Source organism: Mobula birostris, chromosome 31 (genome assembly GCF_030028105.1).
Source record: "Mobula birostris isolate sMobBir1 chromosome 31, sMobBir1.hap1, whole genome shotgun sequence".
Taxonomy (NCBI): Eukaryota; Metazoa; Chordata; class Chondrichthyes; order Myliobatiformes; family Myliobatidae; genus Mobula; species Mobula birostris.
The window spans coordinates 33,901,497-33,928,385 of NC_092400.1; the positions used below are offsets into that span (position 1 = coordinate 33,901,497).

Below are 26,889 nucleotides of genomic sequence, written 5' to 3' on the forward strand. Positions count from 1 at the left end.
CAATTCGTATCCCCAGGTATTTGTAATCCTCCACCATGTCCACACTGACCCCCTGGATGGAAACAGGGGTCACCGGTACCTTAGCTCTCCTCAGGTCTACCACCAGCTCCTTAGTCTTTTCCACATTAAGCTACAGATAATTCTGCTCACACCATGTGACAAAGTTTCCTACCGTAGCCCTGTACTCAGCCTCATCTCCCTTGCTGATGCATCCAACTATGGCAGAGTCATCCAAAAATTTCTGAAGATGACAAAACTCTGTGCAGTAGTTGAAGTCCGAGGTGTAAATGGTGAAGAGAAAGGGAGACAAGACAGTCCCCTGTGGAGCCCCAATGCTGCTGATCACTCTGTCGGACACACAGTGTTGCAAACACACGTACTGTGGTCTGTCAGTCAGGTAATCAAGAATCCATGATACCAGGGAAGCATCCACCTGCATCGCTGTCAGCTTCTCCCCCAGCAGAGCAGGGCGGATGGTGTTGAACGCACTGGAGAAGTCAAAAAACATGACCCTCACAGTGCTCGCTGACTCGTCCAGGTGGGCGCAGACACGGTTCAGCAGGAAGACGATGGCATCTCAACTCCTAGTCGGCGCTGGTAGGCGAGCTGGGGGGGTCTAAGTGTGGCCTGACCATAGGCCGGAGCAGCTCCAGAACAAGTCTCTCCAGGGTCTTCATGATGTGGGAGGTCAATGCCACCGGTCTGTAGTCATTGAGGCCGCTGGGGCGCGGCATCTTCGGCACAAGGACGAGGCAGGACGTCTTCCACAGTACAGGTACCCTGGCATAATTTACATATTACTATTTATGGTTCTATTACTATTTATTATTTATGGTGCAACTGTAACAAAAACCAATTTCCCCTGGGATCAATAAATTATGACTATGACTATTAATAATGATGACGTCCTGAATGCACTTCTCTATGTAGCCAGTCACAAATCTCACATATATTCATCAACGTTAATGTAATGGTCGTAGTAGTCGCCTCCCTGAACATGTTCCAGGACATAATCAAAGATCAAAGGTCAAAGGGAAGCACAGAAAGCAAGCCAGGAGAATGGAGACTGGGAGGAAATTGTTTTAGTGAACAAAAATGGAAAGGAGGAAGGCCATGACATGAGTTACGCTTGAGACACTAGATCAGGGACGGGCAACCTGTGGCGCATTGCACCCCAGTGATAATAATAAAAAAGTAAGCCTACTCATGCAAAAAGTATTAACCAAAAACCGATTTATAGAGAAAAAAATCTATAACAGGAATTCAAGTACTTCAGAGCTAGAAATGGGTTTTACTTAAAATAAATCTAAAACTTAACAATTATTTTTAGCGATTTTATTATTTCATGCAGATCTTTTCGTGTATGTTATCTTCTTTCCCGTTAATCTGTTTTCAATTTTAAAAAAATGTTAAATGAGTCAAACTAGGAAAGAAGGACTTTTGTTCTGCAGTCATTCCATAACTGTTCAATACATGCTTGATTCTGAGGTGCCAGACGTCTGTACCAGTGGTGCGTTGCAGATTTTTGCCAGTCAGTTTACAATTGAGACTCGTGCACTACGGAATTATGCTTTGTTCGTCCTTTGTGAACATTTGTAGTTTTGTACTTTTTTGAAAATTAAACCTTGTTTTTACACTCTGTTACCCATCACAGTGCAAAAAAAAGTGAGCAAAAGAAAAGCAGAAAGTGATAGTAAGCGTGAATTCAATAAACAGTGGGAAAATCAGTTCTTATTTATAGTGGGTCCATCAGGAAAACTGTTGTGCACTGTTTGTGAAAACACTTTCTCACATAATAGAAGACATGATCTTAATAGAGACTATAAAACACAACATCAGACTGAAATAGAAGGAAAACTGAAGCTACTGCTTGGGTCTGCGTTATGGAAAGAATATGTGATTTAAGAAAAAGGAAGAAATCTAAAGAAGATAAAATATATTTGTTAAAAGTCTCGTTAAGGTAAGTAATGTTTATCTTGTTTTTATACTAATTCAATATACAGGTCCACCTTCACTAATCCAACTACCTGTAATCCGGTTCCTTCGATAATCCGGCACTGATTATGCTTAATGTGATCCTTCTGTAATTTGGCATTTTCACTAATCCGGCACTCTTCAGGTCCCAATGGTGCTGGATTAGTGAAGGTCGACCTGTATCATGTAAAAGTGCTAAATATGTCTATATTAACATATTTTTACAAGAACTGAATAGGGGTACAAGAGTTGTATGGTGTATCTGAACTCGTGTGAAAAAATTGACGCATGGAATGTAAAAGGTTGGCCACCCCTGCACTAGATAATCTGAAGCTATTAATGAATAGCAAGGGCAGGAACAATGAATGCACAGAACTTGCCACATGAAGAAATATGAGAAATAGTAGTAAGCCACTTAGCCCTGCATATCTGCTCTATCATTCGATAAAATTGCAACTAATCGTTTACCTCAGCACTAATTTTCTGTATGAACCCTTTCTCAATACTCCAATATACACAAATACCTTTGAATCCATACCAAATGTACCCAGTACATAAGCCTCCACTGCCCTCCTGAATCACAAAGAAAACTGAGTTTATTATGAGTTTAAGTTTTCAGAGACTCCCATATAAATTCTTGGAAGAGGGGATTGCCTTGTTATGAGAGATTAAGCAGAGTGGGTGTAGACTATCTTTGTGAAATGATGAATGGCCTGCGATCTCAAACACAATAACCTCATGAGGCTTGATCTACAGATGCAGGCACAATTCGCCAGCTGAAAGCCTGGAACCAGGAGCCACAGTTTCAAAATAAACAATTAACCATTCAGAACTGAGATGAAAAGAATGTCTTCATTCAGTGGGTACTGAGCCTTTGGAATTCTCCACTGAAGCTTAGTCACTGAGTATACTCTTGCATCTATCTCATTTGTTTTTACGTAGTTGCCAAAAAGGGGCACTGGAATAGCCAAGTCTAAGGTGACAAAGGCTTTGACGTTAATGGGACATGGGCTATTGTAAGCATAAATGTGCAAGTACAGAATCTGTGACAGGAAGATATGGGTGTCAAACTTGGGATTAGAAACATAGAAAATAGGTGCAGGAGTAGGCCATTCGGCCCTTCGAGCCTGCACCGCCATTCAGTATGATCATGGCTGATCATCCAACTCAAATAGGATTGAAACTAAGGGAGACAATTCCCAAAAAAAAGTAAGTTTTTTTTTAAAGAATGAACTATTCACACTTCACGATTGAAATGCAATGGAGCGCACACAAACTCAACAAAAGCACAGGTTTAGTTCTTTCATTAAGAAGCACTCTAAATATGTCCACTTGTATTTAAACAATTATTTTAATAAACAGTAGATTCAAAATTTTAAGTAGAATATGCATGAAAAAGTGATTATATACAAATGAATATTAATCAATCGGAAGAGATTAATTTTTGCAATAGCTAATCTTCATTTGTTTTGGGAGTACCCCAACCAAATCAAATGTTGATAATTTATAACAAAACTCTTCAACTTTTTGCTACACAATTGTACATACTGTATCAATTATAGACTGGAACCTAGATTTTAAGAATGTAGAATATTTTATAATAAATATGAAGTAATATCTCAAAATTATTGCAAACACCAGCATTCCGTCCAAGGTTGGCATGATGTCAAAAAGAAAATCATCCAGTTATATTTATAGTGCAGCTGTCGAACATAACTGATGAAGTCGCTAGACTACACAGCCTTTTGCTATGGCATTTTAGAACTTATTACCCATAAAAAAATAGAAGCCTCATTTATGTAAAGGAAGTGGGCAGTTGTTTGTTCACAAGTTTGAGTGTTATTATAATGCATCATAATAAATATTATGTTGCGAGACATATGCAAAAATACAACAGGGACTCTACGAGCTTTGTTGTGGAGAGGGACCATGGCATACAAGTTCATCGCTTCCTGAAAATGGCAATACAGGTGTATAGGGTAGTGAAGAAGGCATAGGTAGGGATATTGAGTAGAAGAGTTAGGAGATCATGTTGCAACTGTACAAGGATGGTAGACCACACTTACAATATTGAATGCAATTCTGACAGCACGCTGTTGGAAATAATGTGGTAGTATCAAAAAGAGTGCAGAAGAGATTCACTAGGATGTTGCCTGGAGTAGAGGGCTGTAGTTATAAGGATCGGTGGGGATTGCTGCCGTTGAGAGTTTATAAAATACAGACAGTAGATAATCACAGTCTTACTCACCCGCCCAGTCCCCCAACCACAATGGTACAGAAATCTAAAACTAGAGGATATAGGTTTATGAAAAGATGAAAGATAGCTAAGTTACTACCCCCTGTCTCACACAGGATATCAGGTATTTGGAACATGCTGCAGAGGAACTGGTAGAAGCAGTTACAGTGCATTTAAAAAAACATCTGGACAGGTACCTAGATATAAATGTTATAAAGGGATATGGAACAAATGCAGGAAAATGCAATCAGCATACACAGGCATCTCAGTTAGCATGGATGAGTTGGATCGAAGGCCTGTTTCTGTGCTGTATGACTATGATTCTGCTACAGGTTGGGGACTTTATGGAGACATATAAGTATTTTGATATTTTATCGCTACACTGAGTTTAGGGATTTTTCCATTGTATTCTATTTGATGTTGGAAATGTTGAGAAATATGATAAAAATCCGTTGGAAACAAAATACCATTTAATAGTATGATTCCAGAGAGCACATACAATTACTTTTTCTATATAATAGAGAACTTGGAACACAATGTGGTCTTGGTGTTTTCAATCCTTCAAAATTTACCAACTACTAAATTATTACAATGTGTTTCCACCAGATGACGAATGGTCATCTAATTTCTACTTGAATGTTGTGCAAATAAGAACACAAGTACATGTACATATAATTTTAACATGCTTCACACGAAGTCTAAGAGAACAGTGGGTTAGCAAGAGAGCTGATTAAACGATCATTTTAATCTATAATGAGGCACTAAGTATTTCATTTCTTAAATTAACTCTGTAATCTCTCAGCAGCCCCCCAACATCTCCTTTATTTTTATCACTCTCTTAGAAACACCCACAGCCCTCAGAGGGGCGATATCACACACTTTGGGAACCACTGATTTTAAATAGTGTGCAATGCTTCTTAAACGCCAAAGAAGGAATCTTTATCTTTCCTTCTGGCCATGTACATCTGTTTCATTCCCAAGTTATCTGTTTCCTGCCCTCCTGAATAGGTAAGCAACATGGATTCATTGCTTTGAAAAATACAGATCTCTCTGTGCTTAAATTCCATTTTATAACTGTAGGTTATGTTCCAATGTTTACTAAAATCCCTGCTTTGTACTCAAGTTTGTTTGCCTGTTTATAAAAGAACAATATTTGGAGTCATTTAAGTTTCAATTCACTCTGTGGATGAAGTAATAATGAAATTACATTACTCCCATAGGTTCACTTCCAATTGATCTTTATTCATTGTTTCTTTATTATGGGTGTATGGTATATACAGGTGAAAAGAATGAAAGCCTTTGCAAGATTACTTTTAATCTGAACATGAATACCCTAGATACTATATTTCTTAATGAGTGAATGCCAATTATGTTCATGAAAATAACATGATTTCTTCAGTCCAGATTTCTCATGATATGCCAAATACAGAAGAGTCATATTGCTTTTCATGAGAAATCTGGACTGAAGAAATCATTTTATTTTCAGGCACATAATTGGCATTCACTACTATAGTACAGTGTTAGCTTGTATGATTCCCTATCTAATCGAGCAATGACACAGTTCCTGTGAATTAGGGTATGGCTTTCAAAGGGCATTCAATCTGCCCTTTCGAATGGTGTTGACCAAAATTCTCTGGCCCATGGCACAATTGAGATGTTGTGGCCCCAATTTATGTACCTTCAGGTAGAGAGTCAGGTTTTGCCTGAGCTATGATGATGTCATAATTTTCCCCTTTATTGACTGCACCACTTGAGGTTGGACTTAAAAACAATAGGCGACTGACCATGGTCATTAATTCATAACTAAAACGGCAATAGCAGACCAAATAAAAAAGTGTAGACAGTGTAGTGTGGAGTATCTGAAACACAGATTTACACCAGTACCAATTTAACTTTATACAATGACCAACTGCAAGCAAATACAACGTTTATAGATGAAATGTCTGAGAATGTGGAAGACATATTCATAAAAGATAAAAGTATGGTTTAAGTGTTTCTTGCAAGGGGACAAGACACAGACACACCCTATTCTCGTTACATGTGGATTCACAGTTATGCGAGGAACCTATTTCTACCAACGTCTCCTTATATGCATCCAAAACTCACACTTATGCGAGGGGCACTGCTTTCCTGCCAATACAAGTCACGTGCGCACACCTCACAGTCTCACCATTGGGATGAGAAGCACAGCTTTCCTGCCAATACAAGTCAGGTGCGCACGCCTCACAATATTGCTCCCACCAGTCTCGCATTGGTTTTGGCAAGGTGTGGATGCGCGATCTTGCGCTCTGAACCTTTTGCTGGTGTTACCTATGGTGCAGTGATTTTGTGTTTGAAATATTTAACTGTGCCTCCTAAGCGTCTGATGTCACGTCCTGGGCCATCAGCTGAGCGGCAGAGAACTGCTTTAACACTTGAAAAAAAGTTGGAAATTATAAACAGCGCGGCATCAGCTGAAGGGGGAGGAGAAGATGGCAGCGTGTGCAGCCGCTCCAAATGATACCGTATTTGTGAACTAGGATGCCGTGCACAATCCTGATTTGATGGTGTCACGAGCCCCGTGACGGGAATAAAGAACCAGCAGAGATGGAAAACACTTCAGAGTCCAGTATTGCTATAAACTAATAATATTTATTAGTAACTATGCAATACAGTAAAATAAATGAAGATAAATCATACAGATTAGCAATGACTACATATATAAGTATATCAGTAAGTGTGGAAATACATGTAAAAACCAAGCTTCTTCAAGTCTAGGGGTAAAAAGATACAGTCTTACGATGATGAGTAAAGTTCAGTTTGTGGCATTGAGTTGGAGAGGGAGAGGGAGAGAGAGAGAGAGATAGATAGATATTTGAGTCTTCAGTTGAGCTCACGCCGCCGATCCCCTCATTGTCCTTCGAAATCCTTTAAAAGTCACCGACTGTGACTTTAACAAAGGGGACCGGTTTTCTGTGGTGGAGCTGTCCCCCCAGGCGAGGGTAGGCACATGGACAACTCCCCACCAGTCAACCCTTTTCCTCTTTCCACTGCACGAGCGACGGATCGATCCTCCAAAACCCACATTTCCTGCGGGCACAACAATACTCATTCAGTATCCAGAACATGTGTCTGAGGTCTATCACCTGACCTCCTATTTTATCTTCCCGTGCTGAGCATCAACTGTCATTCAATTAACTCCTTCTTCCTCTCTCTGTGAAAGAAATGCAAGCAGGCAAAAGTCCTTGAAGAAGTATCAGCAACCTGCCAAAAATCATAACATCAATTGTCCATTTAATAATGCCCTCGGACACCATAGTAACTTATCAGCTGCTCGGTGCTATCTCCACTTCAGCAGAAATCCAACAGTTAACCAGTTCTTAAAGTGACAGTCCAACAGTTAGTCTTCGTCTCTCTCTCTCTCTCTTTTACAAACAAGTCGGTGTTAAATAACTCTCTTTCTCTCTTTTCAGAAGCACAGTTAATAGGGGTAATCGAGCACAGTTCATAGGGGTAATTCAGGACCCCGTCACACTCCCCTTCCTCAGAGAAAAAAAATTGACGAAGACTTTTTTTTTGTCAAAATGTACATTACAGAGTTTGAAGCAATACAGGTAAAAATCATTAGATGACAGAGCAAAAAAGTGTACAGTTTCCAACTTAATATCTGGATAAGCAATCAGTTATATTGTCAGTACCTTTCACATGTTTGATTTTTAAGTCACATTCTTGCAATATCAGACTCCAATTTAACAACCTTCCATTCTTATCCTTTATCTTAGTTAGAAATATCAACAGATTATAACCCATGTAAACCACATGTGGTCTCTGGACAACAGAGAGATTGAGGTATTTTTTTTAATATTGGCCTCAAAATGTTGTAAAACCAGAATAAGAGCTAGTAATTCCTTTTCAACAGTTGAATAATTTTTCTGGCGTACATTAAACTTATTTTAGAAATAAGCTACTGGATGGTCAAGGAAGTCATTCACTCCTTCCTGTAACAGTACTGCCCCAGCAGCTTCGTCACTAGCATCTGTGACTATAGAAAATGCTTTTGAAAAATCAGGTGCTTTGAGCACAGGATGATAACACAGTATGGTTTTCAGGTGTTCAAATGCCTCCTGGCAAAGGTCATTCCATACAAATCTTTCATTCTTCCCTCGGAGTTTTGTTAGGGGGAGAGCGATGTCAGCAAAGTTCTTACAAAACTTAAGATAATACCCAACCATTCCTAAAAACCTTCTTAAAACTTTCTTGCCAGTCAGATCAGGAACTTCAGCAATAGCATGCACTTTATCCAAAGGTCCAGGAACAGCACTTTTCCCATTATTTTCATTAACACTGACCGCACTAATTTCCACCTCTTCACCATCTTTTAAACCACAGTCTAATACAAGTGACTGAGAATCGTCACATTCCACTGGTACAAAGGTTAACCCCTTATTCACTGAACCAAGATCATCTGTCACACAAAAACTGCATTCCTTTTCAACCAAGTCAAACACTTCAGACTTTAACTCAGCCTTAACACAAGGTTCAGAACTCTGTGAATTCACAGGTACTTCCACAACCTGAACACATTCAATCGGGACAGCTGCCTCTTCTGGGCTGTCATCACTTGTCCCAGTTTCAAATTCAAGGTCACCCCAAACCTCCCAGCTATTCTCTGGCAAACTCTTTTCCGGAGTAAACTCAATCTAGTGGGTTAAAACTTCTTCGTCTGCTTTCTTATCAGACCCCTGCAGGGTAGCGGCATCCTCTGCATCTGGGTATGCTCTTACATCATCAAGAACACAACTTTTCAATTCATCACACAAAACAAGCCCTTCTGAGCTGCAAAAATCATCAGGGTCTGACATTAAACCTCTTTGCTGCGACCTCTCTATCTTTTCCAGCTCAAACCGCCTCTGCTTGTCTGTCATGTGATCTTCACGTTGCCACTTCTCCCCCTCGAGCTGTCTCTGTCTTTCTCCCTCTTCTCTCTGTCTTGCTGCCTCTCTAGCCTCTCTTTTGAATTGTTTTAATTTCAATTCATGCTCCATTCTTAATTTTTCCAACTGAAGCTGAAGATCATCCTCAGCAGATTCTCCTTCCACGAACAACTCTAACGCCTCCTCATCAAACGTTTCCTTATCTATATAATGCTGGGCTATTATCGTCTGCATCTGAGCTTTCCTCATTACAGTGGTCATCTTTAGTTTTAACTTCTGAGCAACTCCCAACAGTACAACCCTCGTAGCATCATCCAACACTTCCGGGGTTGGTTCCAACATAAACTCAACATTAACATCCATTTCTGCTGTATTTCCACACAACCAAATGAAAAGGAATTTTTCCCAATCAATTCAAACAAGCCTCCCAACCAATTTGTTCATATCGCGGACGCAGGCCCCAATTTTGTGAGGGACCCCGTGATGGGAATAAAGAACCAGCAGTGATGGAAAACACTTCAGAGTCCAGTATTGCTATAAACTAATAATATTTAGTAGTAACTATGCAATACAGTAAAATAAATGAAGATAAATCATACAGATTAGCAATGATTACATATATAAGTATATCAGTAAGTGTGGAAATATATGTAAAAACCAAGCTTCTTTAAGTGTAGGGGTAAAAAGATACAGTCTTACGATGATGAGTAAAGTTCAGTTCAGGGTATTGAGTTGGAGTGTGTGTGTGTGTGTGTGTGTGTGTGTGTGTGTGTGTGTGTGTGTGAGAGAGAGAGAGAGAGAGAGAGAGAGAGAGAGAGAGAGATAGATAGAGATTTGAGTCTTCAGGTGAGCTGACGCTGTCGATCTCCTCGTTGTCCTTTGAAATCCTTTAAAAGTCACCGACTGTGACTTTAACAAAGGAGACCAGTTTTCTGTGGTGGAGCTGTCCCCCCAGGCGAGGGTGGACACATGAACAACTCCCCACCAGTCAACCCTTTTCCTCTTTCCATTGCACGAGTGACAGATCGATCTGCCTGATCGATCCTCCAAAACCCACATTTCCTGCGGGCACAACAATGATCATTCAGTGTCCAGAACATGTGTCTGAAGTCTATCACCTGACCTATTTTATCTTCCCGTGCTGAGCATCAACTGTTATTCAAATAACTCCTCCGTCCGCTCTCTGTGAAAGAAATGCAAGCAGGCAAAATTCCTTGAAGAAGTATCAACAGCCTGCCAAAAATCATAACATCAATTGTCCATTTAGTAATGCCCTCGGTCACCATAGCAACTTACGAGCTGCTCGTTGCTATCTCCACTTCAGCAGAAATCCAACAGTTAGTCTTCGTCTCTCTCTCTCTCTTACAAACAAGTTGTCGGTGTTAAATAACTCTCTCTCTCTTTTCAAAAGCACAGTTATTAGGGGTAAACGAGTACAGTTCATAGGGCTAATTCAGGACCCCATCACAATGGAGACAGCCATGAGAAGCACAGAGGAACATCTGGAGAAACTTCTGAAATGCCTGCTTCACTGCCGCTGCTACTGTGCAATCAAGAATCTCCGGAGGGGAAGTGCCCCAAATCTTCGGCTTTGCCTATTGCCGGGGCCGGGGTCGAAGTGCTCGGCAGAGATGGTGCTCGGTGTCAGAGAGCTGGTTGGAGGCTTGAAGTTTTCGGACGGACTCGGAGTCGGACTGTGGTCGGGTTTTTCCAGGATGCTGCATCGGCAAGTTTGCGGCGCTGGAAGCTCATAGCAGGGAGAGTTTCTGCCTTCAACCGTCTGCGTGAGATGATGGGACTTTCGAGAGACTTTGAGACATTTTACCATCCCCATGGTCTGTTCTTCTATCAAATTACGGTATTGCTGCACTATTGTAACAATATGTTATAATCATGTGGTTTTTGTCAGTTTTTTTAGTCTTGGTTTGTCTTGTGTTTCTGTGATATCATTCTGGAGGAACAAGTTGTATCATTTCTTCATGCATGCATTACTAAATGACAATAAAAGAGGACTGCATGTCCTCATAATCTAATCAGCTGAAGGTAACACAGCTCTGGGACGCTACTGCTGGGAACAGAATCTTACCTTTAAAGTTCTTTTGTTGCTTGAGAATGCGCCAGCCCATCCTAAACATTTGGACAGCATTCATCCTAACATAACAGTGCGTTTCCTGCCGCCTAACACAACATTGCTGATTCAACCACTCGACCAAGGTGTGATCCACATTCAAGGCGTACGTATTTTTTTTAAAGCGAACTATCTCTCAGATGCTGCAAGCAACAGCTGATTTTGAAAATCCCGGGAGTTTACCAACGGTGAAGGAATAGTGGAAGTCGGAACACTTGGCACAAATGGCGATGGACATGAACCCAAGTTTAGAATGGAGTCAGCATTTCAGTTGGTCCCTGCCGTCAACTCTTCTTTCCTACAAGCAAATTTATGCTGAAAAACAAAATGCTGCCAAGCAAATAACCCTCACCACTTTCTTCAAATCGGTGTCACCTCCTGCTGCCGGCAGTTCTAAGAGTTCTGTGAGTCTTCCTTCAACCCTTGCTGTGCTTGATATGATCCTGACGACCACAGCCATCCACTTTATCCATGTAAAGCTGCCCGACACCACAACAACCACTCATCTTCCGGAGCGAACACGCCTGCCACTGTGGGTGAGTACTGTACACCCTAGGATGTTAACTTTCTATGATTTCTTACATTGAATATTACCTTAAATTGATTAAATATAATATAAATGTTGTTTTGTGGTACTGCTTTTGTGTCGTATTGGTATGAAAATGTGAATAAATTACAGATAGAACATATCTATGAAGCCCTCTGGAACGCATCTCTATTTTCTCTATTTAAATAATTACTCACATGATGCAATTTCACATTATGCGTCGACTGCGAGGAACGTATCCCCCGCATATAACGAGGATAGGGTGTACAAAGGGAGAATCAATATTTTGGATTGCTGAACAATTTTACAAAGAGAAGGACATTTCACTCACAATATTCTTGCTTGTGCAACAGATAAGACACCATCAATGACAGGTAATCCCAACATATTTACCATGCATTGTGCAATTCACAGACAACACTTCGTCACAAAAAGAACTAAGTGATCAGCTGCACAAATCATTAAAAACTGTTATCACAGCGGTAAATAAAATCAAGTCCCACGTTCTCAATTCTTGACTATTTTGAGAGCTTTGTATTGAGAATGATGAACAGTCTGAATGCTTGCAGTTACACACAGAAGTCAGATGGCTCTCAAAAGGAAATGGCCTGAGACTTTTTATTAATGTGGTGTTTGAAACTGTAATTAAAATTCATTGAAGACTCAAATACTCAACTCAAGAATATTAGGCATGACATTGCTTATGTCAGAATTATTCATAAAATTTAATTAAATCAATCTTCAATTCGAAGGAAATGATGTGAATCTTATTAAAGTTAAATCAGTCATTGCCACAATTTCCATCCAAGGTAATCTATTTAAATGCAACATCGGCCATTGTGCCCTTTTCCAATTTCTGAGTCTCTCTGAATTGGAAAGGAAAGAAAGAATACCAGATTATGTTCTTCAAGTATATTGTGCCCACCTGGGTGATCTGTATTGTGATATACCTCTAGGGTTCATTTTTTCTGTGGACTGTCACTTTAAAACACCGAGAGAATGAGACTGACTTTTGGGACACTGTTGGATTTCTACTGACTACAAAATTGCTTGGTTACTATAGTGAGAGAGGTGGAGTTATTTGATGGACAATGAATGTTTATGGTTTCTCGCGGCTTATTTGAATAAGCAAGGTCAGATGATCCTCTTACAGACACACACAGCTCAGTCAAGATGGTTTCGATCAATGAAAGACACCAGTGAGTGAGGTCGCTGGTTTAAACTTTCAGTATCCAAAAGCGGTGAGTTGAGATCGATCCAGAGTATTGATAATTGACTCTCACAAGTGCTGCAACTAGAAGTTGTTGTCAGAGAGGAGGGGAGAGGAAGGTTTGAAACAGAAGAAACCTAGTTACAAAGAGATCACTGTTTGGACTCTCTTCAAGTAGCCTGTAAGGTTGAGTTTGATTCCATTCGGTTACGAGAGTATGATTGTCACATAGTTAATCCACAGGAGTGGGTTCTCTGGTGAGGGGAAAACCTTTGTGAATACGTGTGTGGTAGTTCACAGAAGGAGGCACCCCTGTGGCAAATCACTGTTGGAGTTATTTCGTAGGTCTTGGAACTGGATAAGTGGCTATCACATTGTGTGTTTGGGGTAACTGTGTGGAATCTACCGGTGTGTCTACCCTTGCCTGGGTGGTGGTTCCCTTGGAGATGGTCCCCTTTGTGATAAGCTACTGTTGGTGATACCTTGTGTGTGGGGTGGAACAACTTCGGAAATAAAACCTGCAGCTATTGTTATTTTGTATTGCCGTCGTGGAATCTGTGGAATATTGATGTAATTGCCTTCTCACAACAGTTGCCTTTGGATTACAAATATATCACATTAATTAACCTGAGGATTGAACTGAACTTTCTTACATAACATTGTAAGACTGTAACTCTTGCCACCTGAGCTTGAATAAGTTTGGGAACTTTATCTATACACCTATATAGGCATAACACTGCTAACTCTTGGTTTACCTGGTTTAGGTTACTATATTCTGTAGTTACTAATGAAGATAGTGGATTTTAACATCAAAACGAGACTCCAGGTGTGTTCTATTGCTGCTGATACTTTTACAGTGTTGCGTGCATGTAACAGGTACTTTCCCCAGGGTTGCATGTACGTAACAGTATAAAGACATATCAGAGAGATTTTAGGATCTACTTTCAATCCAAATTCCATACTGGGTAATAAATCTATTCCTGAATATTTGTAATGAGGAATCAACAGGAAGGAGGAAGAACTGATCTTGCTACAAAACATCTATGAGCTGAAGCCAAGGTTCAAAAAAATCATATCAAGATTTTTGGTTGCAGAAAGAAATCTCTAAACCCTATTCTGCATTGTGGAAAAAGATAAAGATGTTCTCTATTGCCTTTTCAACATCGCATTTAGTGGAACATGGTTTCAGTGCAGTCGCCCGACTTCTTTCAAAGCAACAAAACAGACTGCAAATTAGTGAATGCAGAGATTTGAAACTTCTGAGTAGTGTTGAGAAGCTAATATCACTACACCAAGCCAATCCATCGCATAGAAAGGTGAAAAGGCAATGAGAGTGAACTACTAATGTATGCTCTAAAATTGATGAAAGCTGTTTAGACTCTAATTAAAATATTTTTATTTGTAGCTTTAAATAAATTTGAATAACATTTGTAAATATTTGTCACTGCTTTGAATTTGAATTTTATTTCACTATGCATCACAAATCAAAATTCTTTATAGTCTTTATGTAATGGTTGGAAAGAGAGCGCAGGGTGCTGGGGATGCGGTCTGGAAGCCAAGTGGGCAATAACCCAAAAAAGTTTGAGAACCACTGATTCAAAGGTCGCTCAATACCACAATAAGTGGCATATAGTTTACTACCTGTATTTCAAAACTTGAGCAAGATTGTTATATGCATTGTGGCAACCCTTATTCCGCAGCTACTTAAATACTAGATGTGGCCTCCCATTTGAATGGGAATTTTACCATGATCTTAATGCTGTACACAAAATGCCAGCACACCAACATGGAGTACATCACACCAATTTTATTGCATTTATGCCAGGTACCTGGAGGAAATTAAAACTATTCTCAAGTCCACTAATAATTTCAGTGCATACTCATTGTGTCTCTATTAATGATGGCCTTAGCAAAAGCAAATTACATTGCAAATAGTCAATGTTAATACAGTAATGAACTGGGCTTTGATAGGATAAAAAGTCAAAGTATAATAAATATTTTTGTATAAGTTCATTACAGCTTTAAAGTCCAGAAGTAAGCAGATTACCAAGCATTGGCTGCAGACCACATAAACACAGATGCCTGCAGTAAACTAACAACTGGATTAACTTTCTCAAAAAAATAACTACTGTATTAGAGCTGAAAACATCACTCCTACCGCTGCAAATTTTCCAATTATTTTCAGTTCTTTATACTAATTGGTTGGTAGCTGATAATGGAATTTATAATTAATATTTTGAGTAAATATTTGTAAACTGAAATATTGAAGCAAGAACGTGAAATGCTGGAACTTTCAACAGGTCAGGAGGGTTCAATGGAAAGAGAAACAGGTACTGCTTCAGATTAAAGGCCCTCTTATCAGAATTGTATGCTTCCACCATTTTCTGTTTCATTTTAGATTTCCAGCAACTCGAGATTTACTGGATTTGGGTAAGAATTTCATTTTATCCAGGCAGCTGTTGAAACCTGGAAAACAGTGCGTGAGAGGGAGTGGTTGTTGCTGGCATTGTCAGAACAGTTAGAAGTACTTAAGCACTTGAAACCCCATGACATTGGCCGAAGAGCTGGGAAATGGGATTTCTAGACAAAGGTATTTAATGGCTGACGTGAACCCAGTGGGCAGAAAGCATTGTTGTTGATTCTCACTGTATACTTTTTCAATATTTAACTGTAGACAGGATATATTCTTGAGAATGTTTTTTTCACAATGCTAATCTTATTATAAATAGTCCGTTCTACTGTTGTAAGGCATATTAATTTGATAATTAGCTGGTATTATATATGATCAGCGCGAGCGGATGGCACGTTACTTTTGCCCAATGAACGTAAATATTTCAGCTTTCAGGTCCCAAAGGAGGCTTTAACATGGTCTGGGAGCCAGCTATTCCCCTCAGGACACTGCTCACAGGTGGAAGACACTCACCGAAACGCTGGGACTAGGGCTGAGGCTGGAGGAGACGCTCGGAGTGGGGGAACGCTGCACCGTGACCATCCCGGTCGAGGAAAGGGTCTCGGCGGGCGCCAAGACCGAACCGGGCACCGGCCGCCGCCACCCGCACAACCGTCGAGGGGGCGGGGCAGAGTAGGCGCGCGAGAGGAGGGTCGGGGCGGGGCGGAGCGGAGCGGGCTCGCGAGAGGAGGGGGCGGGGCGGGGCGGAGCGGGCTCGCAAGAGGAGGGTCGGGGCGGGGTGGAGCGGAACGGGCTCGCGAGAGGAGGGGGCGGGGCGGGGCGGAGCGGACTCGCGAGAGGAGGGGGCGGGGCGGAGCGGGCTCGCGAGAGGAGGGGGCGGGGCGGAGCGGGCTCGCGAGAGGAGGGGGCGGGGCGTAGCGGAGCGGGCTCGCGAGAGCAGGGGGTCGGGTAGGGTCGGGCGCGCGCGCGTTTGGAGCCGTGCCGGGGGCGAAGGCGGCTGAGTGAGGTGCGCTGTTGCGTCTCACTGAAGACTACTGGAAAGCCCAATTCATTTAAGCCATAACCCGCGTTACGGAGGAGCCTCAAGTGTTTTGTTTGTTTTCCTCATCATTAAATGAATGGGTTAGACCCTGGCGGCTTCCACGAGTACGCGCCCAAAATGGTGGAATAGTATTCCTGGGGGCGATGGTGACGACGTGTAAATTTATCCGATTGGGAAGAGATAACCTTATTTTGTTCATGCATGTCTATTATCCAAATTGGGCCTTAGATTTTCCCGTTTTCTACTGACCAGTGCACGGTCTGGATCTTGCATTTCGGGAAGTCAGTGTGGAGGAATTAAAAGTGAGTATGCTGGAAAGATCAGATCACGCAGTTTCAGAAATCGATGGAGAGAAACTTTAGGATGCAAAGAAAGAAGGGCGGAAAGACAGAAGATTGGAGATTAGAGTGAATGGGCCCCTGAACCACTTCTCAGCGTAGCAAACATGAGTTGTTGGGAGGAACTCAGCGGGTCAGGTTGAGTCGCTGTGGAGAGGATTGGACAGTCAAAACAGTCTGGATTCATTTAGATCTCACCCACATCCCCTGGCTGCATACATTAGCCCTTTGGTCCTAAAGGGACCTCTCTTTCCCCAGCTACCCTGTCCACGGACCGCTTGTCCCACTCCCATCTGGGAAGAGGCTACTTGGTATCCACGCCAGGAGCACCAGACTCAAAAACAGTTACTTTCACCAAGCGGTAGGGCTGATCAACTCCTCCACTCACTAACCCACCCCAACCACTCCATTCAGAGCCACCTAGGTACAGACACTCCTGTGCTTGTCATCATTTTATGAATATACACGTCTGTAAGCTATCTTGCGTATTTATATTTAATGTTTTTATTATGATTGTTTATCTTATTGCCTTTTTTGTACTGCATCAGATTCAGGGTTACAATTATTTCATTCTCCCTTGTACGTGTACTGTAAATGACATTAAACAATCTTGTAAAAATGACGGGATTTTCCTTAATCTTACCTGCTAATGATATTTCATGATTCCTTTTGCCCTCCTCATGGCCCTATTGAGTACTATCCTACATCTTCAAGCTATTTTCTAGATAGTAGTTGCCTGTAAGTAGCTCCTTTTCTGTGTTGAAACCTTTAGTAACATATGTCAATGATTAACTCCCATGCATAGATATCTTAGTAGAACAGAAAGATAATTTTAGAATTGGGCCAATTTGGTACAACAACAGCTGATTCTTATGTAGGGGTAGAGAATGTGGGTATCGTTCTGATTACATGTTTTGCAGTTACCTTTACCAAAGAGGAGGGAGGATAGCTTAATATGAGTATGAAATATTGGATGGGGAAGATGAGCATAAAGAGGTTTAAGACCTTATGAGTGGATGAATTGCAGAGCCTGACTATATTTCAGAGTAATAAAAGGAATAGACTTTAACTACAAAATTTTAATCTGCCCCGACTTCAGGAGTGATGCTTGAGGATTGGAGGATCATTAACATTGTATGTTGTTTAGAAAGGAAGGGATAAACAAAGTATTTTTTTTAAAAAACCAAGCAGCAGTCAGCAAAATCAATGGAATCTTTCTTTGGGGAAAACAGAAATTAATCAGGATCAGTTAACATGGATTTGTAAAGGAAAGTTCTATCTCACAAATTGGTTGACTCTTTTGAGGTAACGAGGAGGATTAATGAGGCTTGTGTTTAGTGTAATTTGGATAGATTTCAGCAAAATTCCTGATAAGGTCCCTTAATGGCAAGCTACTCATAAAAAGAAATAAAGTTGACAAGCAAGGAAGAGGAACAAATTTGAACTCAAACTAAGGAGTAATGATTGTTAGGTGTTTTTCTGGGCTGGAAGACTGCTACCTGTGCAGTGTTTGGTCTTCCACTTAGGGCAGAGTATGTAAATGACTTAAATGTAACCATTTACAAAATAACCATTTGGTTGATGGTGTATTGGAATATTTTGTAACTTGTAGGAGGATTTTTATAGTTAGGTCAGTTGGAAAGGAAAGTGGCAAATTTACTTCAATGCAGAGAGGTGTGAGGTAAGACGGTATCCAACAACCAAGAGGAGAATCAAAGTATACAACTCTGATATTCTTCTTCTCCAGATGGGCACGAAACCAAGAAAGAAGAGAATGACAGCATGATCATCGATACCCAAATCCCTCCTCCACGCACAAAAAAATGAACAAAAAGGGAACAGGCACATCAACTCCAAAATTCCCTTCCCCTACACACACTAAAACAAGAAAGATCGGGTGAAGCACACAGAATATAAAATTGACTATAAGACTGACGAAAAAATCTACAGTCCAAGTCCATATCCAAAACGCAGAAATCCTTGGTAACTTTGTGCACAGCAGCAGGCCTTTACCTTCTTCCGGCGCAGAGCGGTCCCACCAGCAATCAAGAGGCAGTCTCCCCTCCCCAGTAGCAGAGCGGTCCCAGCAGCGACCAAAAACAGGCAGCTGGCGCTCTCCTACGTTTGCCTCAATGTTACAATCTCCCTTGTCACTTTAGTTGGCGAAATGGAGTCGAGCATCAGCTTGCACCCTGTCTGCGGTCTTCTTGCCATGAGGATCGTGCACGCTGTCTCTGCCTCCCAGAGGCTGCAGAGCGCTGAAACACCCCAATGATCTCCAGTCTGCAAGTCACAGGCTCCAACAGTTCCAGAGTCACATTCAAGATGAAAAACAAATGTAAAAGACATAAAAGAAGTGAACTATATGGTTTCATGACATTGACTGATGGAGCGTTGTATGCAGGCGTCATCTTGACCGGAAGATCGGGTACTAAGAGCGGAAAATGGAAGGAGCCATTAGATTCTTTATCGACGGATTCTTAAAATGTATCAGAATCAGGTTTAATATCACTGGCACATGTCTTGAAATGTTTTGTGGCAGCAGTACATTGCAGTATATAATAATTCAAAACTGCTCACCCTTTCCACTTCTGGATCCTCTATAAGGACTGGTGTGTGTTCCCTTCTCTTCCCATTCCTGAAGTTCACAATTGATATGTAGCAGAACACCAGTCAGTGTTTCACAAGGCACATAGGATAACTGAGGCCAAGATTATACCAACAGGTTATTTCCAGAACTATATACATAACATAAAAATAGACCTGGAAATGAATACTGTTCTGGTCTCCACATTACGAAAAGATAAGACTTTGTCTTTGGGAAATGTACGGGAGAGGATGCCGAGCAGATTCATGACTAAGTTGCCAGGTTCTACAATTGTTGATTGGTGGTAAAATGGGGTAAACTAGAAATGTTTCTGTGGGAGTGGAAAAGTTTGGGACAGACCTGTTTGTGACGTATAAAACAGTAGGTGAATAAGTAAAAAGAATCTACTTCCCTTGGCAGAGGGAAATCAAAAACCAAGATGGTATATTTATAGGCATTGGTGGAGAGGAGGAGTCTGGAATTGAAGATCTGCTAGAGGCAGAAAACTCAATTCCCCCCCCCCCCATATATTTGGATGTGTACTTAGTGACCCTTGAGCTTGAGAGTATAGATAATTAGCTATAGGATGTAATTGGGCTGGATGCCCAGTCACAATGGGCTGAACAGTGTTGTGAGTGAGATGTCATAAGTGCCTTAGAAATATAGAAATCATGACAGCAAATTGGTAGACAAATAGCAATGTAATCATCCACTTAATGATGTTACCTGCAGGATAAAATTTCACAGGACACCAGCAAAAAGTTCCCCTATTTTTCAGTGGGATTTGTACCTACAACTTCCTAACTCGGAGATAAGTCTAGTACCAGTGAACTACCGCTAACACCATGTAAGTGTCTAGAAACAGCCACAGGGTTTCAAATGCATGATGTTGCAAATGGGCTGGTTAATAATTAGCACAACAGTTACTTTCTTGTAGGGCTGAAGGTCAAAGACTATATTCTGATCACAGGAAGCTGTAATCAGTCTTCCAGCCATAAGTTTTGCAGTCAATCCGAGATTCATTTTCCTCTGTTTCTTTTCAGGATTTAGAAGGTTCATATTGTAGGACAAGAAATGCGTGTGGCAGTGATTGGAGCTGGAGTGATTGGTCTATCTTCAGCTCAGTGCATCATTAATTACACACGTCCCATAGCCACGCCACTGACCACCGTCGTCGTTTATGCAGATACTTTTACACCAGATACTACCAGCGATGGAGCTGCTGGGTTCTGGCAACCTTATGTTGTTGATCAGGGGAAACCGGAGGAAGTGTAAGAAGAATCATTTTGGAAATTATAAATAGAAATATACTAAATGAGTTAACAAACAGCAATGTGCAGTATTTTCTATGTTTTTTAAGTTTCTTTTATTTTCTCTTTTTTCACTGTTGTCTGTATATAAAGTCATGGGAGATGGGCGAGGTCTTAAACCAGGAGTTTCCCAATCTGGGGTCCATGGAGCCCTTGCTTAATTGTGTTGGTCCCAAGGATTGGGAACCCCAGTCTTACACAACTACATCCTGCCTGTTGTTACCACGGAGAAGCTCTTGGAAAATCAGGGAAGAGAAGAATAATGTCCTGAAACAACATACAGAACTCTGAGAATCAGGCGACATCTATAGAGGGAAATGTACAGAAATTAGGAAGTCTTGTTACAATTGTACAAAATGTTAATCAGGCCACACTTAGTGTATTTTGTGTTGTTTTGGTTGCTACACTACAGGAAGGATGTAGTTAAGCTCAAGAAAGTGAAGAAAAGAATCATGAGGGTGTTAGTTCAATTGGAAGGCTTGAATCAATAAGAAGTGATTGGAGTCCTGAAGTAGGATCTCAGCCGGAAACTTTGGCTGTTTATTCATTTCCATAGATGCTGCTCGACCTGCTGAGTTCCTCCAGCATTTTGTGTGTGTTGGTGAAGAGATTGGATAGGTTGGGTCTGTTTGCAAAGGAGGGATGACCTGACAGAAATGTGTAAAATTATAAGAGGCCTAGATAGGGTAAAAGCTTGTGTCTATTTCCCATGATAAGGCAATGTCCTCTGGTAACTGCTCTAGAGGACATAGTTTAAAAGGGATCTTGAGAGGTAGTTGTTAGAGAAGATGGTAGAGTGAGGAGGAACACCATTCAAGAGGCATCTGGCATCAACAGCATATAAAGCAGGGTTTCCCAAACTTTTTTATGCCATGGACCAATAACATTAGGTAAGGGGCCTGTGGATGTAGAGAGATACACCATTCTTGTTATACTATCACTATTTGCTTTTAAAGAGTACTGGCAAGCATCACTGGTTTTGTTAGTAACTGTCAGATACAATTTGGCTACCTCCAGAAAAAATTGTGATTTGAGAGTAATTATTGTAGAAGGATAAATTTTAATCAGCATGGGACATTTTATTGTGTTAATGTGATTCTACAACCAATTCCCAATGTCGATACTGTATGGACTCTCCCTGGTGCCTACTCTATTTGTATCATCAAACTAAAAAAACTTGAATATGGAAAAATCACATGTATAAACTTCTACATGTGGTTCGCTACATTAGTGTGCTGTGCTATCATTTTATGGATTCTAAAGTTCTATTTTGTACCAGTTTAGTATTAATATGTATTAAGTGAAAGGTAGATTTCTTCTTTCTACTTGCACATTACAGGTCACTACCGTCTGTTGTAGTAATAATAATGCAATAATTGTAGATAATATTTACTCTAGAGATTTCCCAGTTATTCTTATGTCATTTTGCCCCGTATTTTAATCCAGGAAATGGAACAAAGAAACATTTGATTACCTACTGAGTTACTTGCATTCACCTGATGCCAGTGAGATGGGTTTGTTTTTGCAGTCTGGGTACAACCTCTTCAAAGAGCCCGTGCCAGTAAGTATTTGTTTTGGATATAATGAAGTTTAAAGTGGCAGGTTGCTGTCTGTATTAATGAAGTTTACACCATGGGACTCTGTACAATTAACGCCTTGCTTCCCCACTTTTGCCCACTTAGTGTGTTTTCTATTCTAAATTTTACTTCCAATTCCAGATGTAATTGCCATCAGATTTAGTGTTATCTTCAAACACGATGAGGGCACAGTCCAGATCTCTGGGAAATTCAAGGCTCTACAGAGATAAAAACAATAAAATACTATACAGGAAATATAAAACTCAGTTATTGTGTGACTTTTTGTCATGTTAAAATGCACTGGATGTTATCACATTTCATCACAGCAAAGCTTTCTTAATCCTGTGGGTGGAGGGCTTTAGTAGTACCACTCTAGTAGATTTTCCAGATATTTGGATGTTAGTATATCTCAACACACTTGGAAATCACATTGATTTCGGAAATTGTGATGTAATATAATAAACCGTCCAGTGAACCTGGGAGCACAGGAAGCAGGCTGCTGACCAATTTCAAAGGCGCTTGGGAAACAGGGTCACTGAGAGTTTCAAAGGTGTGCAAGAAATGGAGCTCCACTGAATGTTGGAAGACAATGCCCCATTGAGGCACATGCCGAACTATTGAGATTTCTAAATTGTAGGATAGCAGAAGAACAGTTTTCTGTAGTTGATTTTGCATCTTATGTAGAAGAAATGAGAAGATTATGTTATTTCACAACATAATTCATTGGGTCCAGAATATTCTGAAGGGAGAGGGCGAGCAGACAGTTGTCTTGGTACATGTTGGTACCAATGACATTGATAGGAGAAGGGAGGAGGTCCTGAAGAGCGATTTCCGGCAGTTAGGGAGGGAGCTGAGAAGCAGGACCTCCAGGGTAGTAATCTCGGGATTGCTACCTGTGCCACGTGCTAGCGAGGGCAAGAATAGTAGGATCAGGCAGATGACTGCGTGGCTGAGAGACTGGTGCAGGGGGCAGGGCTTCAGATTTGTATCATTGGGATCTCTTCTGGGGGAAGTATGACCTGTTCAAAATGGACGGGTTACACCTGAACCCGAAAGGGACCAATATCCTGGCGGTAAGGTTTAATAGAGCTGTTAGGGAGGGTTTAAACTAATTTGGCAGGGAGATGGAAACCAGAATGATAGAGCGGAGGAAGGGGAAAACAGAAATAAATCTAAGATAGTGAGCAGTAAAGATGTCAGGAAAGACAGGCAGGTGATGGGGCAAATTTGCAGCCATTGGGATGAGTTGCAGTACAATTGAAGTAAAAAGTACCAAATACTGGTCTAAAGGTGTTATACTTAAATGCACACAGCATAAGGAATAAGGTGGATGATCTTGTTGTACAGCTACAGATTGGCGGGTATGATATTGTGGCCATCACTGAGACGTGGCTAAAGGATGCATGTCTCTGGGAGCTGAACGTCCAAGGATACACGGTGTATCGGAAGGATAGGCAGGCAGGCAGAGGGGGTGGCGTGGCTTTATTGGTAAGAAATGATATTAAATCATTAGAAAGAGGTGACATAGGATCGGAAGGTGCAGAATCTTTATGGGTTGAGCTAAGAAATCGCAGGGGTAGAAGGACCCTGATGGCAATTATATACAGGCCTCCTAACAGCTGCAGTGATGTGAACTACAAATTACAACAGAAAATAGAAAAGACTTGTCAGAAGGGCAATGTTATGACAATTGTGGGGGATTTTAACGTGCAAGTGGATTGAGAAAATCAGGTTGACACTGGATCTCAAGAGAGAGAATTTGTAGAATGTCTGCAAGATGGCTTTTTAGAACAACTTGTTGTTGAGCCCACCAGGGGATCGGCTGTACTGGATTGGGTATTGTGTAATGAACCGGAGGTGATTGGAGAGATTGAGGTGAAGGAACCCTTAGGAGGCAGTGATCATAACATGATTGAGTTTACTGTGAAATTTGAAAAAGAGAAGCCAAAATCTGATGTATCGGTATTACAGTGGAGTAAAGGAAATTACAGTGGCATGAGAGAGGAACTGGCCAAAGTTGACTGGAAAGGGACACTAGTGGGAAGGATGGCAGAGCAGCAGTGGCTGGAGTTTATGTGAGAAGTGAGGAAGGTGCAAGACAGATATATTCCAGAAAAAAAGAAATTTTCGAATGGAAAAAGGATGCAACCATGGCTGACAAGAGAAATCAAAGCCAAAGTTAAAGCAAATGAGAGGGCATACAAGGAAGCAAAAATTAGTGGGAAGACAGAGGATTGGGAAATTTTTAAAAGCTTACAAAAGGAAACTAAGAAGGTCATTAAGAGGGAAAAGATGAACTAGGAAAGGAAGCTAGCAAATAATATCAAAGAGGATACTAAAAGCTTTTTCAAGTATATAAAGAGTAAAAGACAGGTGAGAGTAGATATAGGACCGATAGAAAATGATGCTGGAGAAATTGTAATGGGCGATAAGGAAATGGCGGAGGAACTGAACGAGTATTTTGCATCAGTCTTCACTGAGGAAGACATCAGCAGTATACCGGACACTCAAGGGTGGCAGGGAAGAGAAGTGTGTGCAGTCACAATTACGACAGAGAAAGTACTCAGGAAGCTGAATAGTCTAAGGGTAGATAAATCTCCCGGACCAGATGGAATGCACCCTCGTGTTCTGAAGGATGTAGCTGTGAAGATTGCGGAGGCATTAGCAATGATCTTTCAAAAGTAGACAGATTCTGGCATGGTTCCGGAGGACTGGAAGATTGTAAATATCACTCCGCTATTTAAGAAGGGAGCAAGGAAGCAAAAAGAAGATTATAAACCTGTTAGCTTGACATCGGTGGTTGGGAAGTTGTTGGAGTCGATTGTCAAGGTGAGGTTACGGAGTACCTGGAGGCATATGACAAGATAGGCAGAACTCAGCATGGTTTCCTTAAAGGAAAATCCTGCCTGACAAACCTATTACAATTTTTTGAGGAAATTACAAGTAGGCTAGACAAGGGAGATGCAGTGGATGTTGTATATTTTAATTTTCAGAGGGCCTTTGACAAGCTGCCACACGTGAGGCCGCTTAACAAGATAAGAACCCATGGAATTATGGGAAAGTTACGTACGTGGATAGGGCATTGGCTGATTGGCAGGAAACAGAGAGTGGGAATAAAGGGATCCTATTCTGGTTGGCTGCCGGTTACCAGTGGTGTTCCACAGGGGTCCATGTTGGGGCCACTTTTTACGTTGTACATCAATGATTTGGATTATGGAATAGATGGCTTTGTGGCTAAGTTTGCTGATGATACAAAGATAGGTGGAGGGGCTGGTAGTGCTTAGGAAACGGAGAGTCTGCAGAGAGACTTGAATAGATTGGAAGAATGGGCAGAGAAGTGGCAAATGAAGTACAATGTTGGAAAGTGTATGGTTATGCACTTTGGCAGAAGGAATAAACGGGCAGACTATTATTTAAATGGGGAGAGAATTCAAAGTTCTGAGATGCAGTGGGACTTGGGAGTTCTTGTGCAGGATACCCTTAAAGTTAACCTCCAGGTTGAGTCAGCGGTGAAGAAGGCGAATGCAATGTTGGCATTCATTTCTAGAGGAATAGAGTATAGGAGCAGGAATGTGATGTTGAAGCTCTATAAGGCGCTGGTAAGACCTCACTTGGAGTACTGTGGGCAGTTTTGGTCTCCTTAATTTAAGAAAGGATGTGCTGACGTTGGAGAGGGTACAGAGGGGAGTCACTAGAATGATTCCGGGGATGAGAGGGTTAACATATGAGGAACGTTTGTCCGCTCTTGGACTGTATTCCTTGGAGTTTAGAAGAATGAGGGGAGACCTCATAGAAACATTTCTAATGTTGAAAGGCATGGACAGAGTGGATGTGGCAAATTGTTTCCCATGATGGGGGAGTCTAGTACGAGAGGGCATGACTTAAGGATTGAAGAGCGCCCATTCAGAACAGAAATGCGAAGAAATTTTTTTTAGCCAGAGGGTAATGAATCTATAGAATTTGTTGCCACGGGCAGCAGTGGAGGCCAAGTCATTGGGTGTATTTAAGGCAGAGATTGATAGGTATCTGAGTAGCCAGGGTATCAAAGGTTATGGTGAGAAGGCGGGGGAGTGGGACTAAATGGGAGAATGGATCAGCTCATGATAAAATGGCGGAGCAGACTCGATGGGCCGAATGGCTGACTTCTGCTCCTTTGTCTTATGGTCTTATGGTGTAATAAATGGTATAGGGGAGATATAGGCTTGAACGGCTGCAGATTCAAGTAACATTCAAGTCTAGTTTGACTCCTATAACAGGGCCAGCTTTTCTAATCAGTTTATTAAGACTATTAGCATCACCCGTGTTGATAATATCCTAATACCCCAGCAGGAAGGTTTGTTAATGTTGCCCTGTGGAGGTTCTCTGAAGGTTCATTTGCAGGTTGAGTCTGTAATATGGAAGGCATATACGATGTTAGCTTTCATTTCAAGAGGATTGGAATGTAAAAACAAGGATGTAATGTTGAGCCTTTATAAAGCACTGTTGAGGCCTCACTTGGAGTATCGTGAGCAGCAGTTTTGAGACCCATCTTAGAAAGGATGTGCTGAAATTAGAGAAGGTTCAAAGGAGGTTCACGAAAATGATTGCAGGATTGAATGGCTTGTCATATGAAGACAA

The 26,889-nt window shown here is 41.2% G+C and overlaps 2 protein-coding genes across 4 annotated transcripts in view; one reads left to right on the forward strand and one right to left on the reverse strand.

Moving 5' to 3' along the window:
- Positions 1 to 16,087, reverse strand: part of ssh1a (slingshot protein phosphatase 1a) — a 75,580-nt gene extending 59,493 nt beyond the window's left edge. The window contains 1 exon segment of the mRNA XM_072247438.1: positions 15,932 to 16,087. Coding sequence (XP_072103539.1) covers positions 15,932 to 16,000 — 69 coding nt within the window. The 5' untranslated portion in view covers positions 16,001 to 16,087.
- The window catches only part of LOC140190673 (D-amino-acid oxidase-like), a 101,448-nt gene that overhangs the window by 43,104 nt on the left and 31,455 nt on the right, over positions 1 to 26,889 (forward strand). The window contains exons 1-4 of one of the 3 annotated variants that reach the window (XM_072247441.1): positions 16,371 to 16,762; positions 18,546 to 19,285; positions 20,429 to 20,656; positions 22,142 to 22,256. In XM_072247441.1, the coding sequence (XP_072103542.1) occupies positions 20,460 to 20,656; positions 22,142 to 22,256 (312 nt within the window). In that variant the 5' untranslated portion in view covers positions 16,371 to 16,762; positions 18,546 to 19,285; positions 20,429 to 20,459. Of the gene's footprint in view, positions 1 to 16,370; positions 16,763 to 18,545; positions 19,286 to 20,428; positions 20,657 to 22,141; positions 22,257 to 26,889 lie in introns of those variants that run through there. The other 2 variants (XM_072247440.1, XM_072247442.1) reach the window with 2 other exon arrangements.